This window comes from Convolutriloba macropyga, chromosome 9, assembly GCF_964194025.1.
Source record: "Convolutriloba macropyga chromosome 9, txConMacr16.3, whole genome shotgun sequence".
NCBI lineage: Eukaryota > Metazoa > Xenacoelomorpha > Acoela > Convolutidae > Convolutriloba > Convolutriloba macropyga.
In genome coordinates, this window is record NC_134476.1 from 9,509,951 (window position 1) to 9,524,099 (window position 14,149).

The 14,149-nt window shown below is 34.6% G+C and overlaps 1 protein-coding gene across 1 annotated transcript in view; it reads right to left on the minus strand.

Moving 5' to 3' along the window:
* Positions 1-255: 255 nt before the first annotated feature.
* The window catches only part of LOC142346022 (uncharacterized), a 30,245-nt gene continuing 16,351 nt past the window's right edge, over positions 256-14,149 (minus strand). The window contains exons 5-6 of the mRNA XM_075398500.1: positions 3,565-3,753; positions 256-1,056 (exon numbers count right to left, since the gene is read on the minus strand). Coding sequence (XP_075254615.1) covers positions 347-1,056; positions 3,565-3,753 — 899 coding nt within the window. The 3' untranslated portion in view covers positions 256-346. The remainder of the gene's footprint in view (positions 1,057-3,564; positions 3,754-14,149) is intronic.

Here is a 14,149-nt window from a genome sequence, read left to right on the forward strand (position 1 = left end):
TAATTAAAATTTTCTATTTCTATTTAAAAAAGAACTCCAAAGAGTGATATAGCCGAAACGTAAAATTTACTGAAAACCATTGTTTCTTATCATTAGTAAAAAAACTACCGTAAACATCAGACACAAAAGGAGGATGCTGCAAAATTTTTCAGAAATCTTTAAAAAACTGGAAAAAAATTCTTAATATATGCAATGAATTGTGTTTTTAGATATGTTTAAAATTGTTTCAGCAACCTTGAGAGGCATGTTGGAAGATTTTGTTCAACGCGCAGACTCGCACGAGCCGTTTTGTTATATTTATTTTTTTCAAAAAATTGAAAATAAACAGCTTCAAATATGAATTTATCTACTGGCCAATATTCAATACAGATGAGGGTACATATCCTTGCGCATTAAGCCTGGGTGACTGAACTAAAACCCATTTCGTTTGAAAGTTGTTATAACTTGGGTTAACATAAACAGTTTCTCCTGGTACTACTGTTATTTGGTTTTGGTTCATTGCATCATACCGCTCTGTGACTACAAAAGACTTCGCAAATGAAGACATTCTTGGGGCGTTAGGGTTTGAAAAGTAGTCGAGTTTCGGAACCGGAGGCTTTGTCGGGTTTCTGTTAAACTCCAATGTCCCTCCCATATAAGGAAATCTTTGCTGATGTTGACCAAAGCTTTCATTGGCCGGTTTATTAAGAGGTAACGTGAACGAATTTTCATCTTGACCAAATTGAGCTCGATGAGATACCGGGTTTATATGACGGGCTTTTGGGTTAAATTTTGGGGTTGCGTTTTCCGTTTGAAAGTTTGTCTGAAGGCGAAGTTGTTGGTCGATGTTAGAGTCACTCTGAAAAACGCGTGGGTTTGTTCGAATCGATTGGGGGCTAAAACTGGGTTGATATTGTGTGAAATTTGGTCTCCTGTCTATTTGAGGGTTTGTAGGGGGTCGTTGTTGCTGAATTTGTTGTTGTTTTTGATTTTGTTGGTTTTGTTGACTTGAGAGATCTCTTGGGGGCATCGGGGGTGATGGAATATTCTCTTCTTGTTCCAAAGCAGCCATGACCTCTGTTTGAAAAATTTAAAAAATATTATTGGAGCATTATATCTCTATGCTTAATATTCTTTCAATTCTGATTGCCTCAAATATTATTTCAGTATGTCACAGATAAAAGCTCCCAATTGTTTTGCAGTGGCTTATATCCTACAAAAATTGACATGAAGAGTACTTAAGCGTTCTTCAACACTGACCCAGAAAAAAAATCACTTGAATGAAAACCCTAACATGTGAAAGGATCTATTTCCTAGTTGCCAAAAGTGTGCAAGAATAACATTACGTCGCCAATTCTACATTTTGAGCAAGCAAAGTTGCTTGCTGATGTCAGCATTGTCCACTCCTCCCTATGTTAAGATAAAGCCCTATAGGCTTTCGCGGACAACAGTGACAGTGAGGTAAACCATTTCAAGCTTACTCAAAATTGGAAATATTTGTCACTGATATCCGCGATCGGTTATTCCTTAATCCTTTGCGTTGAAATTTAACAATAATTCTTCCACGCAAGAAGTTTTGAAAAAGTGCCGTCACTCGTATTTGCAAACAAGGACTCTGCTGAATTTGTAAGATTGGCGATGTAATGAATGGATGAATTACTTTTAAGTCACGTTATTTCTGTTAGATTGTGTTTATCTTCAAAAATTGTACCTTGCGAGATAAAAAGAACTTTGGACATTGGAATGAATATCGAAACGTATGTAATTGCTCCACACATATTGTAACAAACTGCCACAATAAACTTGGCATCTAGACGTATTTCTTTTCGGCTCTCTTTTTAGTCAAAAGCAATTTTCGCGAATTTTTGCGTCTTGCGTTCCTTAAAAAAATTTCTGCAATTCGAATCAAGAGTGAAAAGTTTGAGAGAAAAATTTTGAGCGGGAAAAACAGTGTTAAATCACCTGGTGGTAGTTAAACTCTTACAATTATCGGCCAAAATAAACCTCATCAAAATTAAAATATAGTTTTTTTTTTACTTTTTAGCTAATTAGCGCAAAAGAAAAGTGCAGAAATTTGCTGTTTTTGTATCTCTTTGAAGTAATTCGAGATATTATCACATAAGTAATAATCATGATAGAACATTAACATCCGAATTAACATAAGCACATTGACCGAATCTTGTACTTTAATAATTTCAATAACTTGTATTTGAATCTTGTATTTCAATAACCGAATCCGATAATTGTTCGGATCATTAGCAAAAATAATATTATATTGTGAAAATGGGCATGCTGAATTCTCAAAGTTCTCCAGCATCGACTGTGCTTACGAATGCTTCAAGTTGCCAAATCACTCCAAAAATATGACCTGCATAATTTGTAATTTTGATTTTAAAAATTTTTTCATTAACTGAACCCCATAGGAGTTCAAACCTTGACTGTCGTGAAATTGCAATGGTCTTACTATAAAATAATTGTAATTGAGATTTAATTGTGATAAAACTTTCGCCGTTGTTGTACAATTTTTTTATGTGGTTACTTTAAGTAAGACGTTAGTAACTGTTAAAATCAGGTCAAAGTTACAGCTAAAAATGACTAGCAAAGCTGAGCTGTATTGGATTAAAGACTATTTTGCTGCAAAAAGTCTTTGTGCACATTTAGTTCCTGATTTCGCTCTTACTTTAACGATTAACAACACTTTATTGAATTATATTAGCTATAAGGTGGTAAAAGATGGCAAATTTCCGTGGAAATTTCGAAAGTGAAACTTTGGACGCCTCGAAGCAAGCTTCGTGGAAAAATTTGAAGGGAGGTGCAGCTATGGCTCTGGAAAAAGTTTCTTCATTTAATCAAATTTGCTTCAATTTGCTAATTTGTTAGAAATTTAGCATCCGATGCATCTATCGAATTGTTGGCCATATCATCTAACAAAATTTTTAAAAGAGAAACAGAACTAGGTAAGTTCGTTTTTAGCGTGTTTTTTTGTCAAAAATCATAAACATAAAATCTTAATCTGAAATCCGACGACGCAGCATTTTGATGTAAAAAAATAGTTATTTTTAAGGAACTTGGACACAAGTCCATCGGCTCTGAGCTCTAATAGCCCAAAATTTTCCATAACTATATAAAAAACGAATAAAACAGAAACTTTAAACAGTAAAAAAGGCTCTGCTTTGAGACTAGACATCTTTTCTTTTGACACTCACTTCTCACCAATGTTTCTATCTGAAGAGTGGAATGAAAATTCAGGCGAAAGAATTTTTTTCACGCTTTCAGATTTTGTAATCATTGTGTTCTTACTTGTTATTGCATTGATGAATTACGCAACATTTATGTAAAAATTATGTAACAATTATGCAAAATTTGCAATCTCATCAAGAGTAGATCAAAAATATGTATTCCGTATCAATTCTATTTTGTTTTGCTGAGGGGGGGGGGGTTGAATCGGAATAGATAAGGGCATATATTTCTACAACGCCAACATAACACACTCATAAGATGTAATCGGTTCATAAAAACACTTGGGGGGGGGGGGCAAAACAGAATAGATCTGACTTTTGTAGTTTATCGAATCCACTTACTTACCCTCATATGTTCTTGTAAAACACGTGGGCACAAAACCCTGTAATTGTATGCCGTCTGAGCCGTAGTAATCCATAATGCCATCTTGCCCGTTAGTTTGACCTCTGCTCACCCAGGACCAGTCAGGATCGTCTGAGTTCAACAAGGTCACAATGTCGCCTCTCTCGCATGCCAAGTCATTCTCGTTCAAAGCTAAATGAAATTTTCAAAGTAGGCTAACCTCGACTAAAGTAAGCTAGGCTTACAACTCAACTAATGAAAAGACCATGCTCGAGCATAAGAAGGCATAAAAGTTTTTTTTAATCCAGGAGATTTACAATTAGAAAATCTTTGTTCATAAACGATCATTGTTATCAGTTCAACCCATGCAATCACCCATGCAATCACAATAGTTTCCTCTTTGGAAAAATTGTTTGAGGTAAAACTTCCTGTTCTGGGCAATCACATTTCACCCGCCACTGTGGTACAACTAGTATGATAATTCATTAAATTTGGGATCCCCACTAAATGGGTGAGTCAAAAACTTATCACTATAGATTGTCCCCGCTCATGGATGACACACTCTTCAAGGCCGACTCGCCTCTTAACTTCTGCAACAAGGGTTCAAAGATCTGCTACCGTTTCATATGTGTCTATAAACTCGCATCCCTTGCAAGGAGCATGATTGCAGACCCCGAATTGCTGTAACAGAGACTGATTGAGATAACCTACTGAAGGCTAACGACAACCCCGTCGGCCGCAAACTTCTGTTATCAGCCAGAGTAGCGATTCGTTTGAGGCTCTTACGAACTGTCTCTGAAAATCCTCTAAACGTTTCGAAAGCCAGAGGAATGAATTGAGTTCCGACTTCACAACAATTCTGGGCGTACTGTTCGTACTTTTTGTCCTCAGCAGCTGACAGTGCGAAACCACTCTTCTCCGACGCATTTATAATGAGGCTTGACTGCAAGGGAGAAGTGACGGTAACGTCTAAAGCTGCTGGTTGACCGGCATTCCATACAGGTAAGAAGATATCGCCCGGTCTGGAGTTATTGTCGGGTAGTGAACTTTTCTGTTGAGAGATGGGCGACAAAAGAGCTCCCGAGCAAGCTGAAATAATTTTGTCTCCTATACGATCATGACGAGAGATCATATCACCGCCACCATGGCATGACACCGCATGAACGCCCATTACATCTAAAGTCCCAGATTTACAAAAAGAACACTTTCTCTCGTCAGTTTACACCCAGTCTATATTTGAGAGCAACACGGAACTCATTGGAAGATAGGTGTAGTCCCAGAGCTGGAATGGGGGCTGCAGATATCCAGGCACCAGACTGCGGTAGAGAAAGAGATTGTAAGCGGGCTTTTTCTCTTATGGAACTTCGTTTTCCTAACAAGTTGTCAAAGGCTGAGTTATCAAGTTCCTCCTGAACTTTACTTTGAGAGGGATATGTCGTCGAAATTTCGCTCAATTCTTCAACTGCTTTAACAAATGAGATGGCTTCAGTTGGATTATGGCCTGTTAATTTTTCTACAAGAACAGAGGAGTGAAAAACAGACCCAACGTATGAAGCCTGAACTTGATCTGCTGATCGTCTTACTCCTACACCGGTTTTACTGATTGGAAGGCATGCTTGGTCCCAAGAGGTGTTTGACAACAAAACTCCACGAATACCTTCAAAGGTTGCACGCTGAACCGAATCAAATTTTCGAAGGATTTTACTTGATTCATCCGAAGGAGAATTGCATCGCAAAGAGTAGACCATTTTGGGAGCACCAAGGCAAAAACGCAAAATACCAAGAGCACACTGAGGATCGTCTACATATGCAAAATTGTCTAGAAGTTCCTCTAAATTTTTAACGCGTTTGAGTAAACAAGAGGAAACAAAATCATCAGATCCTATAGCAGCTCCTAGAATTTCAATTCCATCTACACAGTTCCTCTTGATCAAACTGTCAATTTTTGTCATGCTTTCGATTGACCGTAGCTCGCTCTTAAACTTCCTTAGTTCCAAACCAAATTTTTCTCCTGATTCTGAGAGAATTTCTGACGCTTTACAAAATTCGATCTCGGTTCTTGCAATAATTCCTTCATCAAGATACCAGCAATGTTGCAAGAGATTTGGTGTTTTGCTTTCGATTTCGTCAATAAGAGGTCAGATCACCTTGTTGTACTCCTGTCTGACTGTCAACAGTTGAGCTGTTGAAGAACAAATCATTATGTTTCGAGTAGAAAAAGGATGCAAATGAAATTATACTAGGCATCAAAACTTTTGTTGAGCCCAGGAGATGACTGCGCTTCACTGAATTAAATGCGTTTCTGAAATCAATTTGAAGTATTCCCCCATTTTTTACTCTCTTCATTCTTTCGAAGGTTGTTTTTGTGGCATGCACTATGCTCTCGGAACCTCCCTTGACAGCAACTCCCAACTGCTTTGAACCAAACAACTCAACCGCCTCGAAGGCTGCTTCTTTTGCAATGAACTTGGCAACAAGGCGCCGAATAACTTCACCCCCAACAATAGGTCTAATGCCGGTTTTCTTTTTAATCAATGCTGTTAATGTAGCACTACAAAAAGCTGGAGCCACGAAACTTGGGAGCTGGCCCCTGCTGGCCAAGTTAACTAATTTGGTTAGGGAAATCATTGCCCGTTTGGATTGATCAGAATTTGAACAATTGATTGCGTGGAGAAGATGCTCTGGGTACATTTTGGACGGCCCAGCTGCTGTGAATTTCGAAAAAGACTGGAGCTGCAAAAAGACCTTTCCCTCATCGAATTGATAAGCTTCGCAGCTATAGTCTTCCAACGGCTCAAGAATTTCGTTTTCATCTGGATGCAGTTTTTTGTTTTTCTGTTGTTGGGTGCTATTCCCTCAGATGATAAAACTTTTGCCGAACGACCAAACTGTCCTTGAAGACAAAGTGTTTTCGCTTGGGAGGTACGCGCTTCCATTGTGCTGTTACTTTTATTTTTTGCTTGCGTCATTGAAGCCGCTTCGTACCAAAGGGCAGCATACTCAACCGATCTCCATCGCTCAAATCTATTCATCGTTGAGTTTTCCTGCTGCTGTTTATTTTTTTACCACCTCTGTTGGAAGCACGCAAAACACAATTGCTAACTGCGAAAAACTTCTTCCAGTTATCAACACAGTCAGGATTTGAGATGCAGTCCTCTATGATTGACGTAATAATCCCGGACGATGTAATACGAAACTTCACGGTGATATAGCGGATCGTTGGAATATTTTTATTGCAAATAGTTTTCAAATCTTATAATTTGATTGGATTTTCACTGGGGACTGATGGGCCACTGCCCAGTGTTGCAGATTGAACCAACTCGTCTATGCGGGCAGATAGATCTTTCGGTATCTTTTTCACTGTTGACAAAAGTTGAGTGAATTGTGAATAAGCCCAAATTGATTTCGAGCACACCCATTCATCGTAGTTTGGACCCCAATGCACGTACAGTACCTCACCTTGGACCTGACCAAGTTGTGCTCCAAGATGGAGACTTCATATAGGTTATCTTTTCAGTCGGGATAAAAAAGGATAGCTCCAACTGGAATCAGGAAACGAGATATGTCGTTGTTTATTGGCAGTTCGCTTATCTGCTGTGTTAAAGCAATTGAGGTGTTTGACATAAAATATTCTACTGAACTGCTAGTGGTTTGTTCCGGTGAGTAACTTTTGACGGGAGACATAGAAACTAGCACTTTTTCAATGATATTCAAGGAACATTGAGTAGGGGGGCATGAATTGTTATCGTGGTTTGCTTCAGACTGGACCAGATCTTTAGCTCTTAGGTTGTATTTCATGGTCAAAACGCGATAACGATTCAACAAGCAAACCGCTCCATGAATCGTATGTTCCGATGACCTGAAAGGCGACAGGGAGGAGGGGGGCTGAGGGTGGGCTGTAAAGTTTGGATCCAACCTTCCTTGGCCTCAACTCGACAGTCTGGATAATCTCCCTTCACACATCCACCCCACAATGTAATTTCGAAGACAAAAAAGGAAGGGGTTTTAAGATGGGTCCTAGAGTTGCAGAAAGTTGTTTACAAAATTTGTTTTTAAAGATGGTCTATTCAGAAAGTTGTCGATAAAACTAGAGCACGTGATGGCATAGAAAAACCCAGATGGCCTATGCTATGACTTTAGCTGGCTTTTAGAAAACAGCTGGACCTTAGTTTGGCCCAATTTTTCCTGTTCGACGTTTGCTCGATTCAAATTAACCACTCTCGACTTTAACTCAGCCCTTATCTTCTGCTCGACGTTTCCTCGACTCAAAATAATGAAATACAAGAATTGGGTCAAGCTATTGCCATATTATGAACTGAGCAATATCATGAGTATGGCTTTTTATATTTTTTTTGCACTTTTTATATCAATCAATCAAAAATCTAATCAATCAAAAAACTGCATTGTTTTTAAACAAAACTGATTATTCATAATTTTGGAATGGATGACAACTGATAAGGCCACATTTCACCATAGCTAATGGGAAGAAAAACATTATAATTAGGCTACCAAGCTTCATTCTATCAAGTATTGTGGCGATGTAGTCCAGCTGAGATAACCAGTTTATCTTGGGAAAAAAATTTTCAGCTGTCTTTTAAATTGTTTAGTCTTGCTTTTTTGCTGCTTCAGTATGAACAGAAGCAGAAAAATTCCTAATTTTTATAGCAGGGGACTTATGAAAAGACTTTTGCTCGACTCATGTAAAAGACCATGCCCAAATGGCGATCTTCCTTGGCGGGACTATTAAACTGCCCTTTCTCGAATCATGTAAAGATCAGGCTTTACCAAAAAATCGATGGAAATATCATTCTTGGCCCAAAATTACGATAAAAAACTTTTCCTCGACTTTAAATAGGAATCTCGATTGTAATTTTGGTCAATAAAGGCCTTCCCCAGTTGAATATTTCCACAATGGACTTTTTCCCAATAGAAGGTTACATAAATCGAGGTCTTAACATCAGTACCTCTTTGATGCCCCCCCCCGCCGCAAACTCACTGAGTATATAACTTTTACCCCCCCCCAGCACAAGTGTCATATTTTTTTAATATAAACGTGCTCTATAATATAACATAATTTCTAATTGGGGTACGTGAAATGCACGGGGGGTTCCAAAAAAGAATAGATTTGAGCTAAACACGTATAGCTGAGTATATTATGTTTTCTGACTGCATTGTGTTTCAAAAGATTAGATTGTTGGTCTTTTAAAAATAAGAAAAATTGGATAAGATCCTGTATTTTTCTATCCCGAGCCCTCCCCTCCCCTCCCTTCCCATTCCAGTGCGTTATGAGCCATAAATGAGCCAAGAGTCACAGAAAACGTGCCATTAGTTTAAAGATCACTGTCAACAGATATAAACACATATGGCACAAAGCATTCAACTTTTAAAGCTCCAGTTTTTTTTCTTAAAATTCATACCAGTGGAATAAGACTTACCGGAACTTTTCCGTCGTTGGCCCCTCCCCCAGCTTATTTGCACCCCCAGTCTCACGTGCCGAATTTTTTACATAATGATTTACATTGCGAACATTACATCAAATTGCGAACTTTAGCACAACTTTTCTTGCGAATCGTGGACCCTTTTTTGAGCAAAATACCACGTGCTTAAAAGTAGTGGATAAAACAAGGCTTCCAGCCACCAGCAAAAATTTGACCCTTTCTCCAAGCGCTAATCACGCATGTCGAATCTGGCCAAATTTTACTGATTTCTGGAAGCCTTGTTTTATCCACTACTATATATTAGCTCTAAATTTGATAAAAATTAAAATTAAAATCAAAAATAAAACAAAAAATCAAAAAATCAAAGCAAAATTTATCTTTCACTCTTTAAGAGTGATTCACTCTTATTCGGAGTGATCCCCAGTAGAAAAGATCGCTCTTTTTCGCTCTTAAAGAGTGAATCCCTCTTTTTTGATATGTTTTTATTTTTTTATAATTTTTATTTCAAATTATCTATACTTTTCAATAAATTTATATTTTCTTTTATTTTTTCTATATTTATTCCATTATTAATAAGAAATAATACAAAATTATAGTATTTACATGAACAACTTTCTTCTGTTTGGTTAATAACTAAAGCACTTACAGCTCTAGGACTTTGCCAACTAGGATTAATTGTTTTATCCGCGAAGCGGTTACACCGATCAGTTATAACAGGGAACCTGGTTTGCAGATTTCTACTAAATCCTCTAGTCAATTCTATATCTGGATGTTGTTTCTTTACATGAGCCCGTATCCCATCATATCTCACAACAGAAGTACAATACGGACAATTAACTTTAGCTGAAGTACAACTTCTACATATATACTTACCCTCATCAAAATTATTTAGTGGTTTTATATAATTACACTTATTACAACATCTAGTTAATACTTCTGAGCTGGGGTTAAGGTTAGGGTTAGGGTTGGGGATAAGGTTAGGGTTAGGGTTGGGGTTAGGATCTGAGTTAGAGTTATAGTCATAGATAGAACCAGAACCAGAACTAGAGCTAGAACTGGGGTTAGAACCAGAACCAGAACTAGAACTAGAACTAGGGTTAGAACTAGAGTTAGAATAAGGGTTAGAACTAGAACTAGGGTTAGAACTAGAATTAGAATTAGAATTGGAACTAGGGTTAGAACTAGAATTAGAACTAGAACTAGATTCATTTTTTAAAGAACAACCCCATGGGGAAAAATCATTAGCACAAATACCACTTAGTATTATATTACAACACATACATTTATCAGCTTTATCTTTATGAAACGATTCATAAAGATATTTTAAAACAGCAATGTTTCCACATTTATAGTTACACTCTAAACATTGTAAAAGCATTTATAATAGGGTAAACTATAATATTTACCTAATCCTTCACAGGGTAAAATTTAGCCATGATTTCAATTAAATCTTTAGTATTATCTTTAGATGTGATACACTCTGCTAAATATTTGTTTCCTAAAGTATTGAGTGTATTAGTTTTACATCTCTTATCTAAAATCAAATCAAGGTCTAATTCTTTTTTATCTTTAACAAAATTTATAATCTCTTCTCTAAATTCTTCATTATTTATATATAGTTTGTTTAAAAACCTTCCTCCCTTTCTATTCAAAATTCCCATCTCTTCATTGACGAGGTCATAGTTACACTGATCAGTATACGAACTTTGTTCGTGGTTTACCAAACTGCTTCCCTGATCAGTATAACTACTTCGTGTTTCACCTTCCAACTCTTCTCCATATCCAAAATTAACTATTTATTTACTCTACTCAACATTGTGCTCGCTCCAATTGCTACAGTTCCAGCATTTCTTGATATTGAATTAGGATAAAAACAATTAAATATAAATAAACCTGCGCCTATAATTCCATCAATATTTGAAAAAATTTTCATACCCTTTCCCATAATCATTTCTTTAGTTAGAACATCATTCTGAATTTTAATATTATTTAAAGTAAGAAGTTTATTAAAATAAAACTGATAATTATCATGATTAATAACATTTCTACCTGTTGCATTAATCATTAGTGGTTTCATATATGCTATAAGTTTATTTATATATTCTCTCTCTAAATCATCTTTTAAACTAAGAGCTTTTAAATCAAGGAAACCAACACTTGAATCATATATCATTGTTCTATTACTACTAATAAAAACAAAGTATTTTCCTTTTTATTATATTTAATTATACCATAACGAAGTTCATCTGAAATTCCATCTGTATAATTATAATAGTTACTATTTAATTCACTAATTATTTTATTGAAGTCATGTTCACATTTATATATCTCATTAAAGTTTTTAAATAGGTCAGGTCCATTAAAAGTTGTTAAATAAATAGTATCACAACTCATTCTTGCTGTATTAATTATTTGAGCTGGTTTATGACACATTACAATCATTTGAATATTATAATGTCTACCTTCAGTAAAATAATAACCTATATCCTTATTTAACCTATCACCCATATCATCAAGTACTATTACACAATTTTTAAATTTATGCATATTATTTTTTGTGATCATATTTATATCACATTTATTAAACCCAGTATAAAACTTATTAGACTCGGGACCTATCCAGTCTCTGTCATCTTTACACACTATAACTATGGACCTTTGGTCTTGATCTTGAACTTGATGTTGAACTTGATCTTGGTCTTGGTTTTGGTATTGGTCTTGGTTTTGGATTTGGTTTTGGTTTTGGTTTTCATCTTGAACTTGACCATGGTCTAAGTATAACTTTAAGTATTGTCTAATAAAATATGTTTTGCCTGTACCAGTTCCACCATAAACAATAGTATGTAATGGTGACTTTTCATATTCAAATCTAACTAGACTCCTATTCATAAATCAACCAAAGCTTTCTTCTGGTTTTGTATAATTACTTGGTCTTGAATCATATATTATATAACAAATTCCAATTATAATAATAAAAATAAAAACTGCACTACCTGTTTCCATTTTTATATAATAAATATAGATTTGATTTAGATTTACACTTAGACTTATAATTAGACTTAGATTTAATAAATCTATTATATAAAAATGCTCATCCTAACTTTTGAGGAATTCAATAATAAATTTAATATTGATAATAATGCAATGAGTGATATCAGAATAAAAGATATAGGTAAAGATATAAGTCTAACACCAATTGAGATTGTAATGAGAGATCAAACTCCAGATAGTATCAGGGATCCTAACTTCAACATTAATGTAAATCTACATCCAACTGAAGGTACACATTGGGTTCTATAAGAAGAGAAGGTGGTCCAACATATTACTTTGATAGTTTTGGTGTAGAAACCCCACCATTATTCCTAGAAGATTACGTTGATCTCGGCTCTAATGAGAGAATACAAGAATATGATGAATCTTATTGTGGGGCTTATTGTTTATATATCATCTATCTTATTGATAGAGGATTAAGAATTAAAAGTGCTTTGAATATTCTAGTTAATCAATGTAAATATCCAAGAATATATAATGAGTGTTTTTGTTTGAATTGTAGTAGAGGTGATGTTATCGATAATGTTAATATTAATGATAATGATAATGATAAGGTTAATGATAATGATAATGTTAATGTTAGTGATAATGATAATGATAATGATAGTGATATTGTCATTGATAAAGATCATCGAAGTAGCTTTGCTAATTATGATAATGTTAGTGATAATGATAATGATAATGATAATGATAATGATATTGATAATGTTAATGATAATGATAATGATAATGATAATGATAATGATAATGATAACGATAATGATAATGATAATGATAATGATAATGATAATGATAATGATAATGATAATGATAATGATAATGATAATGATAATGATAATGATAATGATAATGATAATGATAATGATAATGATAATGATAATTTTATATATTTATTTGATGAAAAATATCAAAGGAGTAAATCTAATAGGAATAGCAATAGTAATAGCATTAGTAATAGTCCTACTAATAATATCCGTGAAGCGGTTCAACAGAGTTGTTTTGCAAATTCACCGATATCTGTAAACATAAATGATCATCTATATTCATGGCTAAATGATGATGATATAATTACTGAAGCCGCATTCCCAGATAACTTTAGATGTATAATATCTGGTCCTAGTAAATGTGGTAAGACATTCTTATTAAAAAAACTAATTCTAGCTAGTATATACTTTGATAAGCTGTACATTATTGGACCTACTGGTGATCAGTACCATGGTATAGAAAGAATAAACCCAAAAACAGATGTTGAATTTATTAAAGATATAAAAGATTTACCATCTCCTGATAAACTACCCAAAGACTTAATGAAACTAATGATATTTGATGATGTTAGAGCCAAAGAACCAGTTATTAATAAATACTTTTGTAGAAGTAGACATAATAATTGCAATATGATATATCTTAATCAAAACCTGTTCTCTTTGGATAGGCAGAGTGTTAGAGAGAACTGTAATCTATTTATTTTATTTGAACAGAGAGGTAAAGTCCTAATATCTATATATCAAGATTTCTTTAATAATGTTGAACTTAGTTATAATGATTTAGCTAATATATGTAATAAGGTATGGAAAGAGCCTTATAATTATATTGTCATTGATATAACTAAGTATAAAAATATTAATGGTAAACTAAGAATTAATTGGAATCGGAGAGTTTTGTAGTTTATTTTAAGTATCAGGGAACCTGCTTCACAAAGAAGTCTAAGTCTAAGTACAAGTATAAGTCTAAGTCAAATGTAAAGTAAAACTTAATACATCGCCATTAAAGTCTATAGGTCTTCCATGCTCATTTTAATATGAAATTCAATATATTCTATTCTATCTTTAGTTACATTTTGATATAAGATATTAGTTGGTATAATATTTATCAAGTAACCTGGTGGTTCAATTAGATTAAAAGTATATAGTATGTCTGTATCTTTACCATTATCTTTAACTCCAGATATAATATTGCAATGAATGTTAATAGTACTAAAACCCATAATATCAATAATTTTCTGAGATTTATATCTACCTTTTTTATAAATTATTTTTCTAAATCCTAGTAATGAGGCTAGTGAGTTTTCTATATCAAAGCTGAGTGCTCCTTGTTTTATT